The sequence below is a fragment of the Nuphar pumila genome, chromosome 2, assembly GCF_984573655.1.
Source record: "Nuphar pumila chromosome 2, dmNupPumi1.hap1.1, whole genome shotgun sequence".
NCBI lineage: Eukaryota > Viridiplantae > Streptophyta > Magnoliopsida > Nymphaeales > Nymphaeaceae > Nuphar > Nuphar pumila.
The window spans coordinates 12,637,782-12,664,405 of NC_143250.1; the positions used below are offsets into that span (position 1 = coordinate 12,637,782).

General features: G+C 38.9%; 1 protein-coding gene across 7 annotated transcripts in view; it reads left to right on the plus strand.

Annotated features, from left to right (window-relative positions):
* LOC149844792 (SAC3 family protein A-like) overlaps nucleotides 1-18,919 on the plus strand; it is a 76,234-nt gene extending 57,315 nt beyond the window's left edge. For 4 of the 7 annotated variants that reach the window (XM_089995280.1, XM_089995285.1, XM_089995278.1 and 1 more), the window contains 11 exons: nucleotides 1,868-2,302; nucleotides 2,582-2,683; nucleotides 3,999-4,099; nucleotides 11,824-12,001; nucleotides 12,261-12,731; nucleotides 12,874-13,014; nucleotides 13,250-13,309; nucleotides 14,442-14,572; nucleotides 16,252-16,385; nucleotides 16,464-16,690; nucleotides 17,307-17,592. In XM_089995280.1, coding sequence (XP_089851406.1) covers nucleotides 1,868-2,302; nucleotides 2,582-2,683; nucleotides 3,999-4,099; nucleotides 11,824-12,001; nucleotides 12,261-12,731; nucleotides 12,874-13,014; nucleotides 13,250-13,309; nucleotides 14,442-14,572; nucleotides 16,252-16,385; nucleotides 16,464-16,690; nucleotides 17,307-17,402 — 2,076 coding nt within the window. In that variant the 3' untranslated portion in view covers nucleotides 17,403-17,592. Of the gene's footprint in view, nucleotides 1-1,867; nucleotides 2,303-2,581; nucleotides 2,684-3,998; nucleotides 4,100-11,823; nucleotides 12,002-12,260; nucleotides 12,732-12,873; nucleotides 13,015-13,249; nucleotides 13,310-14,441; nucleotides 14,573-16,251; nucleotides 16,386-16,463; nucleotides 16,691-17,306; nucleotides 17,593-18,374 lie in introns of those variants that run through there. The other 3 variants (XM_089995282.1, XM_089995283.1, XM_089995284.1) reach the window with 3 other exon arrangements.
* Nucleotides 18,920-26,624: the final 7,705 nt, after the last annotated feature.

A 26,624-nucleotide genomic window follows, 5' to 3' on the forward strand; every position in this document is an offset into this window, starting at 1 on the left:
ACCTTTGCTTGAATCGTAGAAAAAAAATGGTGAATCAAGGGTTGGATGGCTGGAGAAGAAGATCTTCCTCTCTTTTCTCTCCTTCCCTTTCTCTCTCTCTCCTCTTTTCCTCTTTCTTTCTCTTTTTCCTTTTCTCTCTTTCTTTTTTTTTCTTTTGTGTACATTAAATGGGAGAGGGGGCGACGCCCGCCCCGCCCCCACCCCCCTTTTTCTCCAGCTCTCTCTAAGAGAGTTTCCAAAAAGATGGAAACTCTCTCTTTCTCTCTCTCTATATATATCTCTTTGTCTGCTAATTTTTTGAAACTTTACCAAATGTTCACTTTTCCACATTTGTTGTTTTTTTAACTCTCCCAACCCTTTTAAACCTCTCTTTAAGTAATTGTAAGGGCTCTTTTGAGGAGTCTCACTCCGCCCTAAACCAAAATTCGGAATTATTATTTATTTACTTATTAATTATTAACTATTAATTATTAATTATTAATTAATTAAAAATTATCTAAAGGTACTAAAAAATAACCAAATTAACCCAGAAGGCTCCCTAACTTTTTAAGCTCAAAATAAAGCTTTATATTCAATTTAAAGCTGGAAAAATGTGGGGCTTGGATTTGGATCTGGATTAAAAAATTCAAACCCATATCCAAAACAAAAATGGATCAAGATCTGGATTAAATCAAGATTTAAGTAGGACCTAAATAGATCCCAAATCTATAAAAATTCGGATCCTAGGCCTTGGATCCAATCCAATCTAACTTCGGATCCATTTCGACAAACTGCTCAATTTTCAGAAAAATGCAATTTTCGGGCAAACCGGAGCTCGAATTCAGGAAAGTAAAATATCATCGCGCTCAACATTTCGAGACGCATCCAACGATATATTACACGAATACTAAATTCTGAATTTCGCCCAAAAACAACCTAAATTTCAGTCGAATTTCGCTTGAATTTAAAGGTCGAATTTACAACTCTTTCCCACGTTTCGATTGGCTCGCCTCGATCTTGTCGATAAGACCTGGGTCAAGCCCAGACTCAAAGACTTCACTTTAAAAATTCGAGCCTCGAACGATTTTTCTCCCAGACTTAGCCAAATTTTCAATAAAATTATAAAATGACTAAGTACCAAAATACGTGATATTACATTGAGACATCCTTTTAAGTGTCATTAGTTTGAAGTCTGATCCATAGATAATATCATGATACATCTCCAAGGTTTTTTTTTCTATACTTGAAGAATGATGAGACTGGGTATAAATTGCTATAATATTATCCAGAAAAGCGGTTCAGTCAAGTGGATGTTTGTGCTCCATAGTTCCATAAAGATGGAATGAAGCCACTTTATTCTTAGGCTAGATTTTTTTTGTCAAAGGTCAACCTTCTTTTGTAGATAAGGAACTTCTAGTGTAAAAATTTGTAGTTTATGTCTGAATTAATTGTACTAGCTCTTGTTTTGTTCTTAGATCAAAATTATTGCCATGAAAACTTTCTGCAGTTCTATTGCCATCAGAAAATTCCATTTTCAGTCATGTACTTTGTGCATTACTTCAGGAAAATGAAAACATACAAACACATGCATTCCTTCAAGATTGTGAAAACGTCTTTTCACTTTTGATATGATTGGATTGTTTTCAATAACTTATTGATTTGGTTTTTTATGGCTGATGCATGACTGGATAAATGTGTTACTCTTTTGCATTTTAAAATTTAATTTGCAAATTCATTTGGATGGATTTGGAATTTAACATTGTCTGTCTGATTGGATGATTTTTCATTGAGAACTTTCTGTTTGGTGCTTGTTTGTTGGGTATGGTGTGTGTTTCTAGTATTTTCTTTTCAAAGTAGTGTGGAACTGATTCCTGCTGTTTCATTCCAGGAATGTTCCGCAGCTATTGAAAACCATTCTGAAAGTTGGAAACATGAGGCTCTGGGTTTCCAAAATCAGTGCCAAAACAATGCACCTTCATACTTTCAAAAACCTGTAGTTTTGAATCCGATTCATTCTGACAGTCAAGATCAACATAAAATTACATCTCCAGCACCAAGCTCACACTATGCTCCTTCACATGCGATTGCTCAGACTTTCCATTCACCAATGCAAACAACTCCTGTATTGGATACACGGAGAGTAAATAAACTTCAGATTCCTACAAATCCAAGAATCACTTCATCATTTTCCTTAAGCATGCCAAGATCAGACAAAGAAACTGTGGCAGCAGAAACAATGTCAAAACCTGCCTATGTCAGTGTTTCATTGCCACAGAGCAATAGTGGAGCACCATCACAGGATGTGGCAGATGCAGTATTGAAGGTCTGAATCAGATAAATATGTTTAATTTGATATTTGGTTTTCCTCTATTGATTATCAGCCTTTGCTTTTTAAAAGATTTTGTTTACTGTTTTTTTATTCAATTCTTTGGCAATTTGCTCTCTCATGTTCTTTCCCCCCCACTTTGCCATACACTGTAAATAGATTATTTCTTAACAAGTAGTGTCAAGTTTTGGAAGCTGACATCTCTGTTACCTTTCTGATCAACTTATGCTTTCATGCCATTTTTTACAATTGCATTTTTCTATTGTCTTGATGCAGCCTGGAACATTTCCTCCTTCTCTCATCTCATACGTTGAGAGGGCTTTGGCTCGTAGTAAGGATGATTCACAGAAAATAGCTAGCCAAGATATCATGAAGGAGGTAAGCAGATCATATTGAAAACATTTCCTTCTGTTTGTCTGATATATGACAATGGTGGGGTTGTTTGTATTTGATTGCACCCTGCAAGCTTGGAGTTGACCTAGTGTTCCATATTTTGTTGTATTAGTCACTTCTGTGTTCAAGATATTGTTTGAATAACACATTCTTATTGAAGTGTTTTCTCAGTTGTCTCTATTATGTTTTAACTAATCCAAGCTTACAAGTGTGACAGATTTAAAGTGCATGTTTGGTTTTGTTGGCTAATTATTTGATGCGACCTCAACTTTATAGCTGTAGAGTAGAGTGTAGAATCTCTCAATGCAAAATAGTCAACTCAGAAATCAATAAAATAGTTTTTCAACCTCAAAAACTTGGTCAATTTAGTACCTTGATTTTCTGATTTGTCCAAGCTGGCGATTGAAAATCAAATGTAACAGGTGTTACTGTATTTCCACATTGCATGCGCCTTCTTTTGTTCCTTTGTGATGATCACAAGGATGATCACCAGAAATGTGGTGATGGATTTTTTTTTTCATGTACAGAAACAATTATTATCTACTAGTTGGCCACTTAAAAAAAACTTCCACTCTTTCCTGATTTTTAAAAGCTTTTTTCTTTGGGTTCTGTCCTTCTGGTTAGCTATGTCACATGTTATGGGCACTGTTGTATAGCATAATACAGGCACAGTTGGTATGACAACTTGTTTTTCAAAAGAAGGGTGATAGGATGTGGTTGAGATTGTGTACGCCCACAGACACACACACATAATAACTAATAAGCATATTATATATTATAAATAGTGTGCTTCACTTAAATTTTAAGATGATAACAGTATACAATCTGTCCTATATACTGTGGCATCTTTATATGTGGAGCACCAAAGAAATTCCTTGCACCATCTTCCAGGAATACCAGTGTTGATATGGTATGTTGGACATTTTGAAGTATCCATGTTTCATCGAGTTTTTACATGCTTCAATCATTTTTATCATGTTTAAGAATTGAGTAATAGCTACTGTTATATGTGTTCATCATGTATTTCTTCTTTGTATATTGGTTCCATCTTGTCTAATGTTCTTAAGTGAATTCAGAAGTGGATATGCCTGTTACAGTCATGTCTTTCCAAAATTTGATATTCAAGTGCTGTGAATGAGGCATTTTGAACATAGATTTATTTCCAATTGTAGTTTCTTTTGGTTTATTCCTGGCTAGAACTTTTTTTTTTGCCTTTTCGTGGGTAGGTTGAAATGTGATGTCTCGATGCTAATAGTCTTAGAGTTCCTTTTTTTTTAAGTAACTTTCTTGATTGCTTCAGATGATCACAAAAGCTTCAGCTGATGGAACTCTTTTTACAAAGAATTGGGACATCGAACCACTTTTTGCTTTACCCTATATAGCAAAAGCTGCAGAAAATGAGTAAGCAAAGATTTCCCTTATTTTTAGATCGTATCGCAGGAATGACTATTTTGATTCATAACAAAGCCAATAGCTTCTACAGGCCTTGCCTCTGATTTGTTTGTTTTGTACATTTTGGGGTTAATAATTATTTTGATGATGTTATTTTTCTAGAATTGGTTCTTATACTGAGCATAATATTTATGATAGCTCTTGTATGTAAACCTATGCTTCCTGGAATTAATTGGTTTGAAAAAAATATGAAAATCACAATGTTTGTAAATGTGGAGGAAACTCCGACATTGTAGGCATACACTTCCTATTGTTGGGTCCTTTAAACTTTGAAACTCCTTTAGTTGTGTTAATTTGATCTACATACGCAAAGGTGCTAGGTGTGAATGCCTTCTCACATGTGCGTATCTTCGTTTTACCGTGAGGAATTGCAGTCCTCACATTAAGTCGACATGTCATCAACCAATGTCTTGGTATAAATTTTTAATATTTTGTTTTGCTTGCGAAATTAGTAGTTCCCTCATACCTCATTATGTTCTATATGTATTCTTTTGCAGTCAGCCTATCTTTTTTTCTTTCTAAGTGACATCCACGTGTAACCTGTGGGCACCCATTTGCTGCCTCAATCATTTTGTAATATTGGTTGTGCATCTCCTTATTCCACTTTTGGTTCTTTTAGGTTCCATGTCACTGGATTTCTACAATATCTGAACTTCTTTTAAGAATAACTGACTCATAACTTATAGTGCACAAGTTCTTTAGACTTGTTAACTAACATGAGTTATCTTTCGAGTGATAAGGTTGTTGGCCCAGAGTTACTGGAAGCTTCTTAGGTAAGTGGGAAGTGTGTTTCCCAGAAACTCGCTTCGGAAGCCCAATACTCTTCGCTTCTCCCATGCTTCCCACATGCTTCATATATGTTTCTCTCATGTTTTCAAAGTGCTTTGTCTCACGCTTCCACTCATTTCCCAAGTCCCATGTGTTTTCTCTAAAGTGGTAACCATCAATGTTAGATTTTAAATTTTTAATAAATAATAATTCTTGCGCTAAAAAATTAAAATATAAGAATTAGTCATTTTTATTTTCTTCCTATTTGATTCCTATTCAGTTCCCATATTGCTTCTTTTCTTATTCCTCTTTCACTTCCAAATTAATTCCTTGCTTCTTATAATTTTTAAAATGCCTTGCTTCTTGCTTTTACGTTCCGTATCGTTCCCCCCTTTCACTTCCTTGTTTGGCAATCTTGTGTTAGTCACATCTTGAGTCACCCTGCAAGCTTTTGTATTTCCTGTCACAACCAAAGTTATCAGAATCTTCTTAGGTAGGTGTGAAGCGCTTTTTAGAAACTCGCTTCAGAAGCGCGATACTCCGCACTTGTGAAACTTCATGAGAATCTTGATTCTTCTATTCCTCTCCTATGCTTCCCACACGCTTTGTCCATGCTTCCCTACAATCTTCCTATATGCTTATCTCATTTTTTATTTTCATGTGCTTCATCTCACTTCCCATGTGTTTTCTCTAAATTGGGAACCATCATTGTTAGATTTTAACAAAAATTTACTTCTTACACTAAAAATCACAAATACAAGAGTAGTCATTTTTTTGCTTCATGTTTGATTCCTATTTAGTTTCCATATTGCTTCCCTTGCAACCCTTGCCCTTTTATCCAAGCTTGGGGTTGACATTAGTGGAGCAAAAAACCCCACCAATGGTGGAGTTACTGTTAAAATACATATGTAATCTATATATATATATTTATATATATATTGTCTAAATATACCCACTAGGGGTATTTTAGACATTTCACAAGTACCCGATAGGGGTACTTGTTATTTTTGTTTTTCTTTTTGTAATTATTTTGCACTTTATTTTTTTTATTTTTTGTTTTTATTTTTAGCCACATAAGGGGCCCCACCATGGAGTCGATGGGCCCCCCAACGGTCACATTTGTCACCGTTGGGGGCTCCCAACGACTCCATGGGGAGCCCCCTAGGTGGCTCTCCTTTTAAGGCCTAAGGCCACCCCTCCTCTCCTTTTTTTTTGTGTATATATAGGGGTGAACCCCTCTTGTATTCTTCACTCTTAAGAGCTCTCTCTCTTTTCAATAAGAGACATTTATATTTTTATGTTGTGTTGTCTCTTGTGGGTTTGGGTGTTAGCCCTTTTTTTTGTTCATTAGTGGATGTTGCAAGTGCTTAACACACTCTTTGTTTTTCCACATATTTCATTACATGGTATCAGAGCCTTGTGTATGCTCTTCTTCTTAATATAGCTTGTTGTGTAGCTATATTTTTTTCTTGTTATATCTCTTTTCGTTTTTTCTCTTGTGAGTGATTAAATGGAAGGAGAACAAAAGATTGATCTTTCCTTCAAGCTCAATGGTTCCAACTACATGATGTGGGCCGCCGCCATGGAGAACAATCTCAAAGGTAAGAAACTTTGGGGATACGTTATGGGCATCATTCCGGAACCACAACTCTAACTAACTAACATGGATGGTGATCAAGAAAAAACTCTTGAAAGAAATGCCCGCATGAAGGCCATCGAAGATCACCAATCTAAAGTAGAAGATTGGGAAAGTAAGCATGCCAAGATTTTTGCTTGGTTCATGAACACTGTGGAGCTCAAGATTTGCGCCAACATTGCTAAATTTCGGATGGCTAACGAAGCATGGTTCTTTATGAAAGGTATGTTTACTCAAAAAGACCTTGCTCGTCAATTCTTTCTTCAAGAAAAAATCCGGACTATCAAGCAAGGGGAAATGAGTGTAAGGGATTACTTTAGCACTCTTGGACCCTTATGGGATGAACTATCCTTACTAGAACCAAAGTGGGTTTCTAGTGTGAATGTGGAATTAAGGAGAGAACAAATGGAAAAAGAGCACTTTTTCCAATTTTTACATGGGCTTAGGCTCAAATATGAACAAGTTAGATCTTCCTTTCTTCATAGATCTAAGCCTCTTCCCTTGGAAGATGCCATAACCGAAATATGCCAAGAAGAAACTCGTCTTGGCATGATTAAAGGAGGAGATGATGTTTTGGCCGTATCAAAACCCGACAATCATATGAAACCTTACAAACCTCCACATTTTGGAAGGCAAAATAATTTTAATGGCAACTATAGAAAAGCCATTCGCCATCATTGTCAAGAACCGGGTCATATAAGACCTAATTGCCTTAAGTTGAATGAAGCACCTAAAAATAAGGTTGCTTCCATTGAAGAAGCTACTCAAAAGAAAGAGGAAACCATCAAAGGGAAGGAATCTTTTTCTCTTGCTCAACTATCAGAAGCACTACAAACTCTACTCAAGATACCATCAACCTCGGGTGCCGCCGTAACTTCTTCCTCTCCTCCAGGTATGTCTTCTTGGATCCTTGACTTTGGAGCTTCCTTTCATATAACCCCGCTTGAAAATAATCTTTTCGATTTATGTAATAACTATAAAAACTATGTTTCAACTGCCGATGGTACATCTTTACAAGTAAAAAGTTTTGGAACTTTAAACTTTTCCAAAGATTTCTTTGTGCCAAACGTGAGAGTTGTACCTCAACTTAATTTAAATCTCCTCTCTGTTGCTCAAATATGTGATCATGGATGTGAAATCTCTTTCTCAACTAAGGATTTCTCTATACAGAATCTCCGGTCCGGGAAGCAGATTGGGCAAGGCCATAGGAGGGGAGATCTCTATTATATGAGCAACTTAAACTCCCCACCAACTCTTTTTGTAACCATGTCCAAGATAAAAATATTGAAATTTGGCATCAAAGACTTGGACATCCAAGTTTCTAAAAAATGTACTCCTTTCCATTTGGAAATAAATTTTGTAATGAGAAACATTTTGTTTGCAAGAGTTGTATTTTTGGCAAAATGAAATTCACTCCTTTTCCAAACCGAACTTTTGTGTCCAAAAGACCTTTTGAGTTAGTCCATTCGGACGTTTGGGGTCCTTCCCCGGTCATGTTTAAGGGGGGGTACTCCTATTACGTTACTTTCATTGATGACTACACTAGGTATGTATGGATCTACTTTCTCAATTTAAAATCCGAAGTCTTTGACTTCTTCAAAAAATTTCATATGATAGTTAAAAATCAATTTTCAAGTAATATCTCTACTCTTAGATCCGATTCGGGTGAAGAATATTTATCAAATGAATTTCAAAATTATTTAGAAGTGAATGAAATTTGTCATCAAAGATCATGTCCTAGGACTCCTCAACAAAACGGCTTGGCCGAAAGAAAGCATAGATACATCATGGAAACCACTAGGACACTTCTTATTTCCAAGGAAATTCCAAAACGTTTTTGGGCCGAAGCGGGCTTAACATCAACTTACTTAATAAATAGAATGATATCTTCATCCTTACAAAATACATCTTCATATGAAAAACTATTTGAAAGAACACCCGATTTCAATAGATTAAGAGTTTTTGGGTGTAAATGTTTTATCCTTACACATAAAAGGGACAAATTATCTCCTAAAGCTATTGAATGTGTTTTCTTGGGATATGGAGAAAATCAAAAGGGTTTTAGATGTTTTGACTTGAAAAATAACAAACTCTATGTATCCAAAGATTAACCTTTTTGGAAAATAAAAATGGTTTTGTGAAAACTAAAGATATTGACGAAAGTGAATATGCTTTTTTATTTGATCTTCTCTCTCAAGAAGATGAGACTCCTCAGGAAGAGGAAATCTCTAATGAGTCTTTGAATAACTTAGAGCATATTCCTCTTCACAATGTTGTAGATGAAAGTGATACACCAATCCAAACCTATGTTAGGCGTGGTCAACAAGCTCAAATGAGCGCCTTAGAAAGATACTCTCAAGGATCCAACATAGAAGAAACCTCTTTAAGGAGATCCGGTCGAATCTCCAATCCTCCTAATAGGTTTGTTTCCTATGAGTCCCTAACTCCTAGGTATAGAACGTGTCTAATTGCATTGCACTTTTTTCATGAACCTTCACACTATAATGAGGCCAAAAACATTCCCCAATGGGTTGAAGCCATGAACTTAGAGCTTAGTGCCCTTGAAAAGGAAAAAACTTGGGAAATAACTTCGTTACCCACTGGAAAGAAATCGATTGGATGTAGATGGGTCTTCAAAATTAAAACTAAAAGTGATGGTTCATTAGAACGTTATAAAGCCCGGTTAGTAGCTAAAGGATATGTTCAAGAATATGGTATAGATTATGAAGAAACCTTCGCACCTGTAGCTAGGATGACTAGTGTTAGGACTCTTATCACCATTGCGTCAATCAAAAAATGGCACATCTATCAACTAGATGTTAAGAATGCATTCTTAAATGGCGAATTAAATGAAGAAGTTTACATGGATCCCCCACCAGGAGTATGTATTGGTAAAGATAAAATTCTCAAACTTAAAAAGGCATTATATGGTTTGAAACAAGCCCCAAAGGCTTGGCATGATAGATTTAGTAATGTAATGATAAGTTTGAATTTTCGTTCATGTTATACTGACACTGCTTTGTTTGTGAAAAATGCAGGGTCTTCAGTAGTTATTTTACTACTTTATGTTGATGATATGATCATCACTGGAAGTGATGAGCAAGGAATTAATGATATTAAGAAAGTTTTAAAAGAAAATTTTGACATCTCTGACCTTGGTTTCTTAAGATATTTTTTAGGAATTGAAGTGGCGTACTCTTCTCGAGGGTACATTCTCTCTCAGATTTGCTGCTGACATTTGTTCCAAGTCTGGTATCTCCGATGATAAAAAGATAGAAACCCCTGAAGTCATCAATGCGAAGTTAAGATTGGAAGATGGAACACCTCTCGAGGATCCTACTCCCTATCGGCAACTTGTTGGATCGCTAACCTACTTATCCATCACTCGGCCAGACATAACTCATGCCGTCCACTCAGTCAGTCAGTTTCAACATGCACCTACAACCGTGCACATGAGTGCAGTCTTAAGGATCGTCAGATACATCAAAAACACCATAACTAAGGGAGTTTTTCTTTCCTCCTCCTCATCACTTGATTTAATTGCTTATACTGATGCGGATTGGGGAGGAAATCCCAATAACCGTGTCTCAACTACGGGTTTCTGTGTTTTCTTAGGTGACTATGATTTCTTGGAGATGCAAGAAGCAACACAAAGTATCCTTGTCCTCAACAGAAGCGGAATATCGTGCTATGGCCACTACAACCATGGAACTTGTGTGGCTAAGAAGTCTTCTCAGTGATATGAGCATTGTCATCTCTACTTCTTCGAAGATGTGTTATGACAACAAAAGCGCAATTTATATCGCAAGCAATCACACCTTCCACGAGCGTACTAAGCATATTGAGATGAACTGCCATTACGTACGTGATGAATTCCTAAGAGGAACCATAACACTTCCTTACGTCACATCCGAGTACCAGTTGGCGGACTTCTTCACTAAAGCCCTTGCTGCTCCTCGTTTCTTGTTTCTTCTTAACAAGCTTTCGGTCATATCCCCGTAAAGCTTGAGGGAGGGTGTTAAAATACACATGTAATCTCTCTATATATATTTATATATATATTGTCTAAATATACCCACTAGGGGTATTTTAGACATTTCACAAGTACCCGATAGGGGTACTTGTTATTTTTGTTTTTCTTTTTGTAATTATTTTGCACTTTATTTTTTATATTTTCTGTTTTTATTTTTAGCCACATAAGGGGCCCCACCATGGAGTCGATCGTCCCCCAACGACTCCATGCGGAGCCCCCTAGGTGGCTCTCCTTTTAAGGCTTAAGGCCACCCTCCTCTCCTTTTTTTTGTGTATATATAGGGGTGAACCCCTCTTGTATTCTTCACTCTTGAGAGCTCTCTCTCTTTTCAATAAGAGACATTTATATTTTTATGTTGTGTTGTCTCTTGTGGGTTTGGGTGTTAGCCCTTTTGTTTGTTCATTAGTGGATGTTGCAAGTGCTTAACACACTCTTTGTTTTTCCGCATATTTCATTACAGTTACTAGTCTCATATCACTTGTTGTAAGCACGGTCTAAGCACATAATATGTCTGTCATTTTTCTAATGTTAAGCACTGATTTGAAGTTGCTTTGAATATGAACTTAATAGGCACAAATTCCTCATAATATGTGTAAAATATAAGTTGACCTCTGGTAGAATTCTATGTCATTTGGTCATTACTGGAATAAAGCACAGTCTTGATATTTTCCCAAAAGTTAATAAAGCTAAGTGAATTATAAATCATAAGAATCATAACAAACCTCTCCTAGATCGGAAAAGTCTCTTGCCTTGTTGGTAGAAATCTTAGAAAAATGATTTCTTCATATTTTTCTCTTCTTTTGGAATATTTATTTGAGATTCTCTAGAAAAATCCCCAAATTAAAGGGTGGGCATCTCCAACTGCAACATCATGACTGACGGATGAGATCTATTGCCATTTGCCAGCATTGTCTATAATTGATCTTTCCTTGGTTGCTTTTATGATTTTATCAAATATGTATTATGTGTTCATATGTTACAGATATTCTTTCTATTCAGTGGGCTATCCTGGTCGTTGGAGATTTACAAATTATGAAAAGCTTGGAATTTCTCTTTAGGCTATGGTCATGTAGTAAAAAGTTTTATCAGAGATTTAGACAAATGATGCCTCTGAGGTGTCTGATTACAGTGATGATGGAGGATGCAGTTGCTGCTTTATTTAATAAATCTTTTTCTCAGATTGTGCAAAACTTGCCTGGCCACGTCTTTTGATTTTTTTCTCCCGCTTTTTCTCAGCAACCTTCAGGGCACTCTCAATCTATCTACAATTTCAAATTTTAAAAAAAGCCCTACTAAGCGCTCAAAGAGTAGGTGGGAGCCCCTTTCAGAGGAGAAGTTGGTAGAGAAGATTGCACAAGCAAATCACGATCAAAGGAAAGTTATCTGGAATGGTCTTAAAGAAAAGGAGACAATGGTAATCTTTTGGCTATCGGCTTTTGTCCCCGTAATTTGTGTTTGTGCATTTATTGTAACTCATGTTGAACTTGAACATGGCCAATCATGATTGACAAGGACCACATATTTTCTCTTCTACATTATTATGTGTAGATGGTTGTTAAAGTTGCCAACATCACATGTTTTTCTTTTGCTAATGATACCAGCAAATAAACATGGCATTCATAGTGCTTTTCTATATTTGCTGACCTAACTTCTGCTCTTATCTAATTTGACAGCAGGCTTCTACAACCAAATATGAGGCCAAGGAGAACACATGGAGTGGTACAAAGTTCTTCTCTAACCGGAGGCCAGAGAAGAAGCAACGGCTCTTTGAAAACACAAATGCTGCTGAGAATGGAAATAATTCAAGTGACAGTGACAAGGAGTCTAGTTTAACTGCATATTACTCAGGTGTCATTGCTTTGGCTAATTCACCTGAGGAAAAGAAGCGACGTGAGAATCGCTTCAAGCGCTTTGAAGCTGTTCATGAGCCTGGACATGTAACCGGGCAATTTAGGCCAAAAGCTGTTGGAGCTGGAAACTCTGTTAACAAAAGGGCTAGTGCTCTTTTGCTTGCAAAAAGTCATGAAAATAGCTACAGTAGGGCTGTGGAAGATATTGACTGGGATGCACTTACCGTGAAAGGGACCTGCCAGGAGATTGAGAAGTGCTATCTACGGCTTACTTCTGCACCTGACCCTGCCACTGTAACTGCCTGAAGCTCCACATTCACTTTTGTGTTCCTAATGCCTTTGTGATGCATAGTTTTACCTTTTAATGTTTTATTTAGCATGTGAATGTATGCAGAACTTATTATTTTATTAATGAAGCTGTTTTGTGTCTTTATAGGTGAGACCTGAAGAAGTATTAGTGAAAGCTCTTGAAATGGTTCGAAACTCCCAAAAGAATTACCTTTACAAGTGTGATCAATTGAAATCTATTCGTCAGGATCTTACTGTACAACGGATACGGAATGAACTAACTGTAAAGGTGTGATTTGCTTTGAACTTCTTTACAGAATTCTATTCTGTTCAAGCTTAAGCATATTATTGATAAACATACGTGCTATTTATCCAATAATGTGATTTAATTTTGGCTTTTCTTTTTCTTTGTTTTATGGCTAGTTTATTTTTGGAACCACAAACCCCTTTTTCTTTTTCTTTTTCTTTTTCTTTTTCTTTTTCTTCTCATGTGCTTGTCCCTAATAGTGATATTATCCTATCAGGTCTACGAGACACATGCAAGATTAGCACTTGAAGCTAGGGACCTACCAGAGTTTAATCAGGTTAGGCTGAAAGGAGATCTTTAAATATTTTTTCTTCATTCATTTTGAGCATGTTGTAATCCTGCTTAAAAGAAATGTAGTGTAGCTATGGTTATAATACAGCATACTAGTGTTTTAAGATTTGTTCTTCCTTGATTGGGAGAAGATTTGATGAAATTCATTTAGAGTACATTGTGCTTCATAACATATAGAGAAACATCAGAGAGCTCATTGAAAGGAAGGTTTGGACAAAAATACACCCTACTTTATGGACTTGTCAGTTTTAACATTTGCCACAAATTTTCCACAGGTAGACTCACCAAACTTGCTGTTGGCTCTTTGGAGGCATAAAGCACATCCTACTAAATGACAAACTTTATAAGTGTGAATTCTGCTGGATGGAATTCAAAAGATTTGTTATTGTCTGACTGTTGGTGTGAAAATCTCTTTTTGGCATGAAACTGCCCTAAAAAAAGACTATAGGCTCTTCACATAATGTTTATCCAGTAGGCCTATTTGTTATCAACTAACTTTACTTTATGGACTTCCAACTTCTAGGATCATTTGGTTATTTATACAACAGTTACAATTTCATGAAGTCATTGTCTTACTGATCAATGGAAAATACAGAGGTGGACATATCCTTCACTAGTGAGGCACGTTCAAGGTGCTTAAAAGTAGGGATAAGCACTTATTTAAATGATTATTGGATATATCTGGAAATCTTAAAGAATCTCCAGAACTTAAAAACGTAAAAGGGAAATTAGGAAGATAAAGATCAATTGGTTTTTGAAGATGAAAGCATGTACAGGGCCATCATACGATTATTGTTGATGAAAATCAATTGCTTAAAAGGAATATTTACACATCAATAATTTTGTTCCATATTGTAGATGAAAGCTTGTACAGGGACATCCTACCCTTATTGTTGATGGTTAGGGTATGAATTTATTTCATTGATAATATAAGAGGCATGAGAAAATGTAACTAACTAAATATTCCTTTTATCTTTTGGCTGTTCGCAGAAATGTTTTTGTCTAAACACGAAGATTGAAAAACTATGCTTTTGTTCATAGTCAACCATCTTATTGTTTTGTTTTTCGAAGTTGATCAAATTTTTTTCTTTCATTCCTTCTATTTTTGCATTTTGCAGTGCCAGTCACAACTGAAAGGCTTGTATTCTGAAGGAATTGAGGGATCCCACCTGGAGTTTTCTGCTTATAATTTGCTGTGTGCTATTTTGCATTCGAATAACAACAGAGATCTTTCATCTTTGATGGCAAGGTGTTCACCCTTTTCTGCATAAATATACTCTGCATGCTTGTGTTGCTGCATTGTCTTATTTGATTATCATCTAATGGGTGATATTCGTCCTGGGTTGAAACATGTATCTGTTATATAAAAAAAACTTTATTTGTCTGTATCTATATGCATGATGTGGATTCTTTGAGTTTGTAGTTTTAGGATCTTTGGTGCATTTTAAGTTTTTAACTCATTCTCGTAATAACATTGAAGCTGCTTTTACACAGATCTGTTATCCTTCCAAAGGATGTCTTTTCATTGAATCAGATAGAAATGTATAAGCTTAGAAAATGACTTGATCAGCTCTATTACACTTCTAAACAAAAATTAGTGTGCTGATATGTCCTGATACTTAAACTAAAAGGGTAGTCTTAAGGAACTGGTGTGTGGTTCTGGTTTTCTGTTTCTTATAGGTATGAATTCATTATGAGTAATCTTTTATGCAGTTCTGGGCATCAAGTGCATAATGATCTTGTAAGATTCCCATGAAATTGCGAATATTCTGTTTAAAATATTCCGTTAAACATTGCCTAATAAACGTGTGCAGGAGCTGATGTACATTTCTAATATTGAGCTTTTGAGTGTGAGAATTTGCAAATTATGCGGACAAATGGTCCCTACCTTTTTACTTTAACGGTTTAACCTATCAGCAAGTATGGAAAGAGTATATAGAGGTATAGACAGGGAACCCGTGAAGAAAATAAAAATGCTAATGAAAATGATAGAAATAAACCAGATAATTAGGGAAGAAGAACTAGAGTAAGAAATACTAAGTTTGTATGGAAAGTACTCCGGTCATGCAAAACATAGAAAATCATTGCGCCTGCAGCAATTTTCTGCGTAGCCAAAGAAAATCGCTGCATGCACAGCAATTTGTGTGGCCCGAGTATTTTGCAAAGCACTCAGGCTCAATCACTGGATTTGCTCCGCTTTTAAAGGGGAAAAAACAAATGTGGCTGAAATAGTCCAATTGATTAGGGCATTCTTAAATGGTCCAGATGGATCAAATTGAAGAATACAGTTTATATAAATTTGACTGAAGGATGTCTAAGGATGCTTTCTTTTTTATCGAGTTTTTGTCCTGTTTGTGTTGCTTAATGTTGTCGTTCCGAAGGGGCATGCTGAGTGCTGGCTTCATTGTCCAAGACTTTGGAAGATGAGCATCTTTTGCATAATTTGGATTTTTTAGTCTGTTTTTTTTAAATATTTTAAGGTAGATTTGTTTTGGATAATTTAGTAACTTCAATGATGCTTTCATGTTGGTATGGGTATTCTCTGTGGAAATTGAACTTTTTTTATCTGTATGAGCAATAGCAGAAGTGCAATCTCTAGGATGCACTTGACCTGCATCTGGATTTTTGGAATGGGTCACCATGTTTTCTTGAGTACATTAATGTATTAGCTTCTAGAATTCCATTTCCTTCATGTATCTGGATTTTTGGAATGGGGCACCATGTTTTCTTGAGTACATTAATGTATTGGCATCTTCCAGAATTCCATTTCCTTCATGTGGGCTGTTTGCCTATATTTCATCTTTTCTAATAGTTCTGATTTTGTGGAGGGTGCAGAGTTACTAGTTTAGTGCATCTAAAAATTCCTAGGTTTTGTAACTTCAACAATTTGGTCTTCCTCCTTGACATCAAATATTAATCTCATGACAGTTTGTCAGTGGAATCAAAGAAGGATGAGGCTGTGAAGCATGCACTGGCAGTCCGCGCAGCTGTAACATCTGGAAATTATATTATGTTTTTTAGGCTGTACAAGACAGCACCAAATTTGAACACTTGCCTTATGGGTACTGCAAATCGTCAGTTGATGCTGTTCTTTTCTTCATCATCATTATGCATTAATTATTGCTCATCTTCTGTTGCAGACCTTTACATTGAGAGAATGCGATTTGAAGCTGTGAGATGCATGTCACGTGCATATCGCCCTACAGTGCCAATAACATTCATTGCTCGAGTTTTGGGATTTACAAGTGCAGTGCCTGCGGAAGGTGAGAAGGATGCAGAGGGGTTATCAGAGTGTGAAGAATGGTTAAGGGCTCACGGTGCAAACCTCCTTGATGATCCTAATGGGGAATTATTTCTGGACACAAAGGTATGACATTGATGTCCATAACACTATTTCCTTTGCAGATCTGCCACTGAGGAATCCAGATGAACAATCTTAAGATTTCACACAATTCATAATTGCCCTCTGCATTGCATAGAATAGTATGTCATAAGCTGAACAAATGGTATTTTAAGTTTTTAACCAACAATAAAAATACATTCTATGAGAGATTTTCTGTGGGATCAAATGTGTGATGGATGGACATAAGTCTTCCTCATCTTAGCAATAACTGGAAAAGGAAAGAACCAAAAAGAATTAGTTTAAAGGTAGTCCTATGAAGATGCCATTAATCATGCTAGTCAAATGTTATCTGTGAGTTTGATGTTTTCTATTGTTAAAGAAGATTTTGACTTGGTTTATTTTTCTTTTTCTAATGGAAAAAGTTACGAAGAATTGCCATTAGTCATGTTAGAATCAGAAGTTATCTCTATGAATTTGATGTTTTCTTAGTTAAAAGAAAATTTGGCTCTTGGTTTTTTGGTATATCTTTCAGAAAGTTTCTGAATTATTTTCATTTATGGGGTAGTAATCCTATAGTTATCTTAAATCTGCTTTATAACTTTCAATCATCCAAAAATTTGTTTCATTGGGAAATTTTCAGGTAACAGCATCCAGCCTTTACATGCCGGAGCCAGAAGATGCAGTCGCACATGGTGATGCAAGTCTTGCTGTGAATGATTTCCTCACAAGGACATAGCGGTATATATATATATATATTCTTTTTTTCTTCATTTTATTTGTAATTCTTTATGTAACATAAAATATATGCGAAAAAGAAATCAGTCCTGATGGCTGATCTCTGATGCCTGCATTTTGCTGGGCCATTTAAAGTATCACTTACCTGTCATTTTGATTGGGGATATCTCAGTGGAAAAAGCCAATTTTCCGAACCTTTTGTTCTTGTTGCAAGTGGTTGTACCTAACAAATGTCTCAGCCATCATTGTTAGGAGGTGGTGGTGTTTTATGCTCGTTCTGGCTGTGTTTGCAGGAAGAGCAACACTTGATATATTCATCATTATCATCGTTGTCACTTGCTCATGCTGCTAAAATATAATCACATTTTAAAGTTTTATTTCTCATCGGCATTGTCGGACAGTGCTGTACTCAGTCCGTTCATCATTTCAGTGTACGAAACTATTCTGTCTCGTCATTTCTTTTCTAGATGATCATGCTGTTGAAAAAGTCAGTATGTGTCAAGGTTTCTGTCTCGTACATGTCCAGGTTCAAAATATTGTTTACAAGATTTCATGTCCTTAATAATTTGAAGGCATGTAACAATGTGGCATAGCAATCACAATGCTTAGATGTGGCTGCTTCCAGTTTTGGCCATAGTTACCAGAAAGCTTCGAAAAGAAGCTAGTAATCGTACTATGGGAGGCTTGGAAATATGACTTTACTTTTCGAAGTTTCTTTCATATGAAGCATACACCTGTGTATTTTGTTCGTAAAAGAGCTGAAAAAAGATTCATTCAAATTCAGTCCAGTTTTTTCATGTGGCTTCTCATTTCCACTTTCGTTTGCATTTTAACTGTTCTTTTCCATCACTCACTTTTTACTCTGGAAACTATGGGTTAGGCTGTCAAATTTTCTGAGAGTTTTTTGGCAATAATGATTAAAATGAGGTTGGAAACTTCGTCTCAAGATACACCTTCCATGTGATTGATGCAGGCACTTCATACAAATCTTGCTGGGTTGATCATTGAAAGCAAAATGGTTTCACCTACTATATCAATGCCTCAAATATTGGGAGGAGCAAGTTGCTACTAATCCCTATGCCTTTCCAAGGTAAATGATTGGAGGTACACAGTCAATCCACTGCCAATTGGTAAATGAAGGTATAGATGCAATGGAAAAAATATTAGCCCTCGTTTCTTATGGCAAATCATGGGAAAAGCTTCACGCTCAAATGGGAAAAGTGCATTTTTCTTTCCTGGGGAAAGTGGTGCACAAGAATAGGAATGTGGCCCTTCAGAAGCTCTTCGAAGGTCAGAGTCGACCCGGGTTGTAAGAGGGAGCAATGTGATGGGATGTAAGTGTACAAATGGATCGTGTTTGGTTGGGGCTCCCAATTTATTTCCGGCACTTGATTTATTGATACGAGATCTTTAAAAATAAGATCTGAATGTGTATTCATATCAGTTGGAGTTGCTTAATTGGATTATGTCTTTTAGATATCGATAAATATTTTATGTTTGGATATTGCCCACGTTTAATCCATTTGTATTTTTTCATGTGAAAAGCTTGTTTTTGAACTTTTATTTGATTTGGTATTTTTTTATAGATTTAGGATACACAAACAAACTTCTCACATGAGGGTTCCGTGCACCTGGCTAGGTGGATTGTGCGCACCTGGTTAGGTTGGGTCAGCTTAAGGTGCTCCAAGTTGGGGTGCCAATTCGATGCTCCGGTATGGATTGCTCACCGCAAGGCTGGAGGGAAGTAGTTACTGGCGGCCCGTGTCAGGGTGCTCAAAAGTTTTACATCTATAGGCGGCATTTGAGATCCTTTTGACTGCACGGACTTGACTATGTACAACAGTCTTGTTTGGACATTGTTGGCCCAGTGTGGAGGTGTCTTGGACAAGCCACATTTTTGTCTTAGGTGTTCTGCTCTTTTTTTTTGTCTAGAGTGTTCAGAACACCACTGCCCCAAGTGAAGGAGAGGAACACTGGGACAGCTAATAGGTGTCCTGCTGGACACATAGGACACTGCATTCCAAGCATCCCATGCGGATAGTGTTTGTGTTGGGCGTGTGGGGTGTGGACAAGTGGATACTGCTGTCTGTGCAATCAAACACCCCATGAGGGAGAAAATGTGTGTGTGCATTCAAATGGTTCGGTTCTATACAGGTAAAAATGTAAGTGGCTCGGATTCAAATTAAATGAGGCCAATACCGGATCCAACTAATTTGATATTGCCTAGATGAATTTATTTGGATTCGAATTCAGTCTCGAGAAACTTGTGAATGTCACCAAGTTGACGGCACCCGGGGGCCAGCCAATGTGCAATCAGTGATGGGGGCATTGCCTTGGATTATAAAAAAAAGGTGTAACACTCAAGTCAGATCGTGTGTCGGGGTTATCGGATAAAATCCATTCCATTGACATCCCGGAAAAAAATCTACAACCTACTTCATCCGAGACCATCTGAAAACGATCTCAATTTCTGGTGCATTTCATGCAATCGGGATTTGAACACAAATATTCAGTGAACCCGAACTCGTCGTGAGCTACATTTCGGTCAGGTTTGTCAGATATCAGACCAGACTTGAATGATCCGAGTATTTTTCATACGTATTTTGTGTAAAAAAATTTATTTCAAATACCCCTTAAATTATTTGTTTGAGTTTGAACTTCCATTTTCTCTACTCAACGTAACGTGAACCTGATTGCTGGTTATTTGAGAGGGTTTGGGTTTACCCTGACGTGTCGGGTACCAGACTCGTGATGTCCCTACTTCAATATAGGTGTACTTTGGATGCACTTAGGTGGTCAATGGATTCCAAGGGTCAGATAGATTTAGTAGGAGATCCTCAAGGGCGGCTTAGTTTGTTTCACGGGAAAACCACCCGCCTTCGTACGAAAGTGGGTTGTTTTCCTACTGTAGTTGCAACGAGCACACGCGCATGATGCTTGTGGGCCCCACGTTTTCTTAAGAAACAAGCGCTTTGTGCCCGTGGGCAGTTTTGGATGTTTCAAGGGGTGTACCTTTCATATCAAAGGCACACTCCTTGAAACAAGCAGCGTCCAAGAGATTCACGATTTTAAATGAAAAAAAAAATTGCAGTAAAATTCTTGTGAGAAATTGAAATTTTTGATCTCTTCATGTTTTGTTTTATTGGCAAAAATGTATAAATCAAATTAGAATATATATCCTATAAGTGCATTCTACATAGGTTTGGCTGATGATGGAAAGCTCTGGCGCTCCTGCTATCAGACACCGTTCCCTTCCAGTGGGTGAGGAGAGGCACGATGCCTCTCATAGCCCCGGGATTGACCAACAGCAACCCGGCTGTCGATCATGGGCAAGCATTGTGGAGGGATCCGATGCGATGATGGTTCAACCTGCGGACTCCTGCAGGTTGGAGATTCCGACTGCTCGTCATGATGAGATGATGACACCTTTTAAGTGTACCCTTCTCGCAGGTCCGATTTAGAACGATAGAGGACATGTCTAGAGTGCTTAATGGGGGTCCATGGAAAGTTGCAGGCCGGACGTTGGTGGAAGCTTCAGGCTTCTAATCACGTCCCACTTTGGATACGACTCCCGGGGTTGTCCGAGGGGTGCTGGACAAGAGGTGTGTTCGAGGGAATCTCAGCTTTTCTTCAGGTAATCTTCTTGACATCGATGGTTACACTAAAGCCGTGGACCGTTGCACTTTTGCAAGAATATGTGTTTGATCCCTAAAACACACATCGAGATCGCCATCCTGAATCGTCATACTTTTTAGCAGGAGCAGAAAATTCGTTTTTGATCCCAATGCGGATCTACTAATCATTCTGCAGGGACATGTCCATTCCAGAAGACAGACCCTATGGCCAAGGAATCTGCCCCCGCACAGGACGGCTGGCAACAAGTAAAAATGAATCGAAAACCAAAGCAGGGCTCCAGTAAATTCCAGCGAGAGTCCCACGGTACTCGCTTCTCCGTTCTAAATGATCCGGTATATCAACCGGTGATGGGCTCAGGTATGGATTTCTATCAGGATCTAGCATCATAATCTGGTAAACCCCAACCCATCGTCAAAACGGTTCTCTCTTCCGCGTTGAACTCCACTGTTAGCCCTTCCCACTCGCAGATGAAAAAGATATACATCCGAGAACGGGGGGTGCTCTGAGGTTACGACAGTGAAGAAGGCCACCTCTAGCGTGGAGATACAGTGGCCCGAACTCCGTCCGGCGCCGGCGAGCGCCCCACCAGTTTTGGAGGTTCCGGTACGTGACGGTTGGAGACTCATGCGGAGATGCAGTCCACCTCAGCACAGGTCATCGTCCAGGTGGACGATCCAGCCAAGGGGGCGGGCGACACCGCTGACTGGTGACCGTCTCCCGAACTCGACGGGGTTGGCTCTGGTTCTTCTGGACCATCCGACTTTCCTATTTACAGCTAAGGTTACTCGCAGCAAAAAAGAACGTTCCCCCTACTTTTGTGGGTCTCTTTCAAGCAGATGGATGGTACCACTCGGCCTCGCCGGAAGTACAAAACTGGAGCTTTTGATAGCTCCAGAATGATCCTGCGTGATATTGGTGATACGAGACCCAGAGAAAGGTCCGAAAGTCTCCAGCGACGGAGACACTCTAATCTGGTAGACGTTCAGTCTTCTGCGGATATGAAAGAGAACCCAACAGTCGGTCCGGTCGATGGGTCGATTCCGCTTCATCTTCCTTGATTGAAGCCGAGACTACGGCTTTGATGTTAAGTGTGGTTAAACATGGCTCCCTATTGGAGGCTTCCCATGTAATTCTGTAATTTTCTTTAATCAATAAACAGGTAGCCTAACCCCAGCTTTCTCTTTCGAAAAAAAATAGAATATATATATATATATATATATATATATATATAGAGAGAGAGAGAGAGAGAGAGAGAGAGAGAGAGAGAGAGGTGTAGACGGGTTTTAGTGTTGCTTGACAAAAAAAAATTCATCAAAACTTGATTTTTTGTTTTGTTTTGCGTGACCATCCATCAACCAGCGTGATGGACGATCAACCCATTTAACCATGGATTTAATACCTTTGAGTTTAGCAGCTACCAATCACACACACTATATATATATATATATATATATATATATATATATATATATATATATATATATATATATATATATATATATATATATATATATAGAGAGAGAGAGAGAAAGACGAACTATAGCCATCAACATTACGAAACGAAAACAGGTCCAACCAACATTGAACCTACCAGATAACCAAACCCGGGCCCAAGACATGCCAATGAGCCCCAAAAAAGGAAAAAAAGAAAAGTAGAAATGCAAGGGGAAAAGGAAAAAAGAAACAAGAAACAAATACAGTTAGGCGACGAGCATCACCCTGGATCATGAATGGTCCCTAGAGGCAGATGGTGTTGCAGATCTGGGATGCTGATGCGGAGAATGGCGTATACGTCCGCCAAAATAAGGTTCACCATTTTGTTGAACACTCTCGGAATATGCCGAAAAATAGCGTTGTTGTGAGTCATCCATACGGCCCACCATGACGAGAGAAGCCAAGTTCGTCAAATAATACGCCATTTGTTGCAATGACGAACTGGCTGAGGACCCCACAACAAATCGTTGGCGAACGATTCCTGGCGCACGCTGACCCCCGGCTTATTCCAAGTCACCTTAAAGGTGTTTTGAAAAACAGAGCACTCCCAAAAAAGGTGAAAGGCAAATTCTTCAGCCGCCTCACACAACACACATTTACTCGGTAGATGAAATTCGATGGATTTGAGGAAGTTGTCAGTCTGCACCCGATCGTGTAAGATTAGCCAAACCAGAAAACATGATCTCAGAGTGAGACCCTTGCCCCAGATCAGGTTCGTCGGGAACCGGTCCACCCCCGACGGAAGGAGAGCGAGGTAGCCTTCTTTTGAGCGAAAGAATTCGTTCAGAGCAAGGTTGCGTCCAAAGAATTGAGACTGCGAGTCAATATTTCCATTATGAGACAGAACTGCAGACCATGCTTGGATCCATGATCGCCGAAGCTTTGACATTGTTCGCTGATGCACGCTTGTGACCCCCACTAATGATTCCACACCACCGTATTTAGCTAGAAGCACGCTTGCACACGGAGACCCAGGTTGGTGTGCAAGCCTGCTCTGCTTCACGACAATAATCATACTCCTCAGCCGGGGATCCTTGATTCCCAAACCCCCCCTATTTGGGGGTAGTCGAAGAGTGTCCCACCCTATTAGGTGGCGCTTGTTGTTGGGACCTCGCCCAGACCACAGGAAGTGCGTCACTACCTGGGCTATCTTCTTACTAACCCCCATAGGCATCAGGAACATAAACATAAAAAAATCTGGCATAGTAGAAAAAACGTGCTTGATGAGAGTTAGTCTACCCGCGATAGAAAGGTAGGACGCTTGCCAGCCCGATATTTTATTCTGAACCCTTTGGATAGTGGTGCTCCAGGTTGCCGTTGATACACGACTGATTTGAAGCGGCAGACCCAGATAAGAAAAAGAGTTATCCAATACCGAGCATCCGAATATCCGTTGACCCATGTCCAACATTGATGGAGGGGCGTTGACCATGGATAGACAACACTTATCGTAGTTCAAGGATAGACCTGACATCGATTGGAAAAAAAGAAGGACAAGCTTGAATCTTAATATTTGTTGGATGAAGGTCCTTCCGAAGATAATTATGTCATTAACGTAGGTCAGGATCTGATTACGACACTCTTGAATACCGAGAAATTCAATTAAATCACCCTCCACTGCCCTCTTAACCAAAACCACCAGGCCTTTAGAGACGACGTTAAATAGTAACAGAGACGGATGGCATCCTTGTCGAAGACCACGACCAAGTTTGAACTATTTTCCCTTGACCCCATTGATGTGAAACTATGACTGAGCATTGGTTACCAGCTCATGCACCCAACTAGAGAAACGTCTGCCGAAGCCCAAGTTTGCCAACATGTTGAAGAGGAATGACCAATGAACAGAGTCGTAGGCTTTATGAAAGTCAAGCATAAGAGTGAAGAAGGCCTCCTCACTGATCTTGAGAGAGTGCAACACTTCTGTGGCCAAAATGAAGGAATGTTGAAGCCTTCTGTTAGGAATGAAGGCAAACTGAGCCTCCGAAAAAATTCTAGGAGCAATTGACCACATCCTGTTAGCCAAGACCTTGGCGATAATGCGATATAAACTCCCTAACACTGATATTGGTCTAAACCGCGAGATATCTGATGCGACTTCCTCCTTAGGAATAAGCGACATAATTGCTAGGTGAGAATGAACCGACAATCGGCCATTTCGATGAAACTCGGCGAAGACACTAAGAATGTCACTCTTAACGCATTGCCAGAATATGCGAAAGAAATCCACATGATACCCATCAAATCCTAAAGCTTTCCACCCAGACTATTCCTGCACCGCCGAGACGATTTCTTCTTCGGTGAACAACCCCTGAATCGAGTTGGATAGCGCTTGATCCATGGACAAAAATAAAGTTGTACCCATATTGCCACCTACAGCTTGGTTGCAGGAATACAGGTTAGAAAATTAGTTGGAGACAACATTGATTACATGATCGCCCGAAAAGGAGACAACATTGATATACAGAGTGTGAATCGATGTCTTCGATGCCTGTGAGACGCTAAAGAATGAAAGAACCTTGTATTCCTGTCACCCGCTTTAAGCCAAGTCACCCTTGACCGCTGCTTCCAACGAATCTCATCCTTTAGACGCCAAGATTGCACTAAAAGGGTCAGCACGACCGATCTAGCATTAAGACTTTCAATATCTGATGCATTCATATAGGACGTATCCAAGAGAGACTGATTGATATAAGCCAACTCTCGCTCCCAATCCCCCATATTTTGGAATTTGCTTATTCTATTGGAGATAAGCCAAGATTTGATATCGCAGGATAATCGAAAAAGCTTAACCATGCATCTTGTAGCCGCTCAGACTGCAAAGCAAGGTCTACTCTAAGATTGATGGACTAACAACTCGAAACCCGCCTCCTTAAGCCACCATTGCTCAAATCTAAAGGATCTGTCGCGAGTGAAGCCTTGACCCCATCAGATAACAATCTGACTATGGTCTGAGACAGATGGTGGAAGAAGGCAACAAGAAATGTCATTAATAGAACTCAGCAGCTCTGACGAAATGAGCACCCTGTCTAGCAGACGGAAGCACGGTCTAGATCGTCGATTGAACCACGAGAAAGCTTCACCTACATGGGGAACATGGTATAACCGGTTCATCTGAATAAAGTTTTGGAAGCCCCTCATTGAAGCCGAGTAGTTAACCGGGATGCTAGAATCGATAGGAGACATAAGGCAATTGAAATCTCCCATGATAATATGTTGGTCCCCGAATGATGCAATTACCCTATTTAAGTCCAACCAAAACTCCTCCCAACGGCTTTGACGGTGGGGACCATACACCATAGTAACCACTGCTGGAATAGTCTTAGGAAGTAAGAGAAGAGAGATGGATATGGAAAATGTACCTTCGTCCACCCGTTGTAAGGCTAGAGAACGCTTCCCGAGGATGAGGGTGCCTCCCGCATATTGAGTCGCATACTTGAAGAAGGAATCTACACCACGCCAGATTTCAGAGACGACGGGGCTCGAGATATCTGCCATCTTTGTTTCACAAAGTGCAATTAGATCGGGCTTTTCTTGACGGATCCAACTTGCCAGGAAAAGACGTTTGGTTGGGCAATTCAGTCCCCGAATATTCCAACACAAGATCTTCATAACTGAAAGTCCGAAAATACCCGAGGAGTGCGTATCCTCACAGACCGCTTAGGAGAGACCCCAGACTTGCCGGATGGAGATAGCGAAGGTCGACGATGTCTCCTAATTGGGAGACCACCCCACCCAGGTTGAGATAACCCCTCGACCGAAGGAGATGGGGTGTTGATGTTCGAGATACACCCATCATCCGCGACCAAGGTCGGTAAACGATCTACGATTGCGGCCAAAGACTCACGCATAACAGAATCGATGCTGAGTAGCTGGGATTGGGAAAGCGCAAACTTGAGACGTCGAGCTGCATCGTCCACAGACAGACCCAAAAACGATGAGAGTTGACCACTCATAGATGACGAACCCGCATTTGACGGATAGACCAAGTTTGGGGAGCCCTCCAGGCCTTCGAAGTCGCCCTCCCAGATGAAAGAGGAGATGTTAAATGCCGACAGAGCTCTGCAATACACGGCTAACAGAGGAGCACTTACCA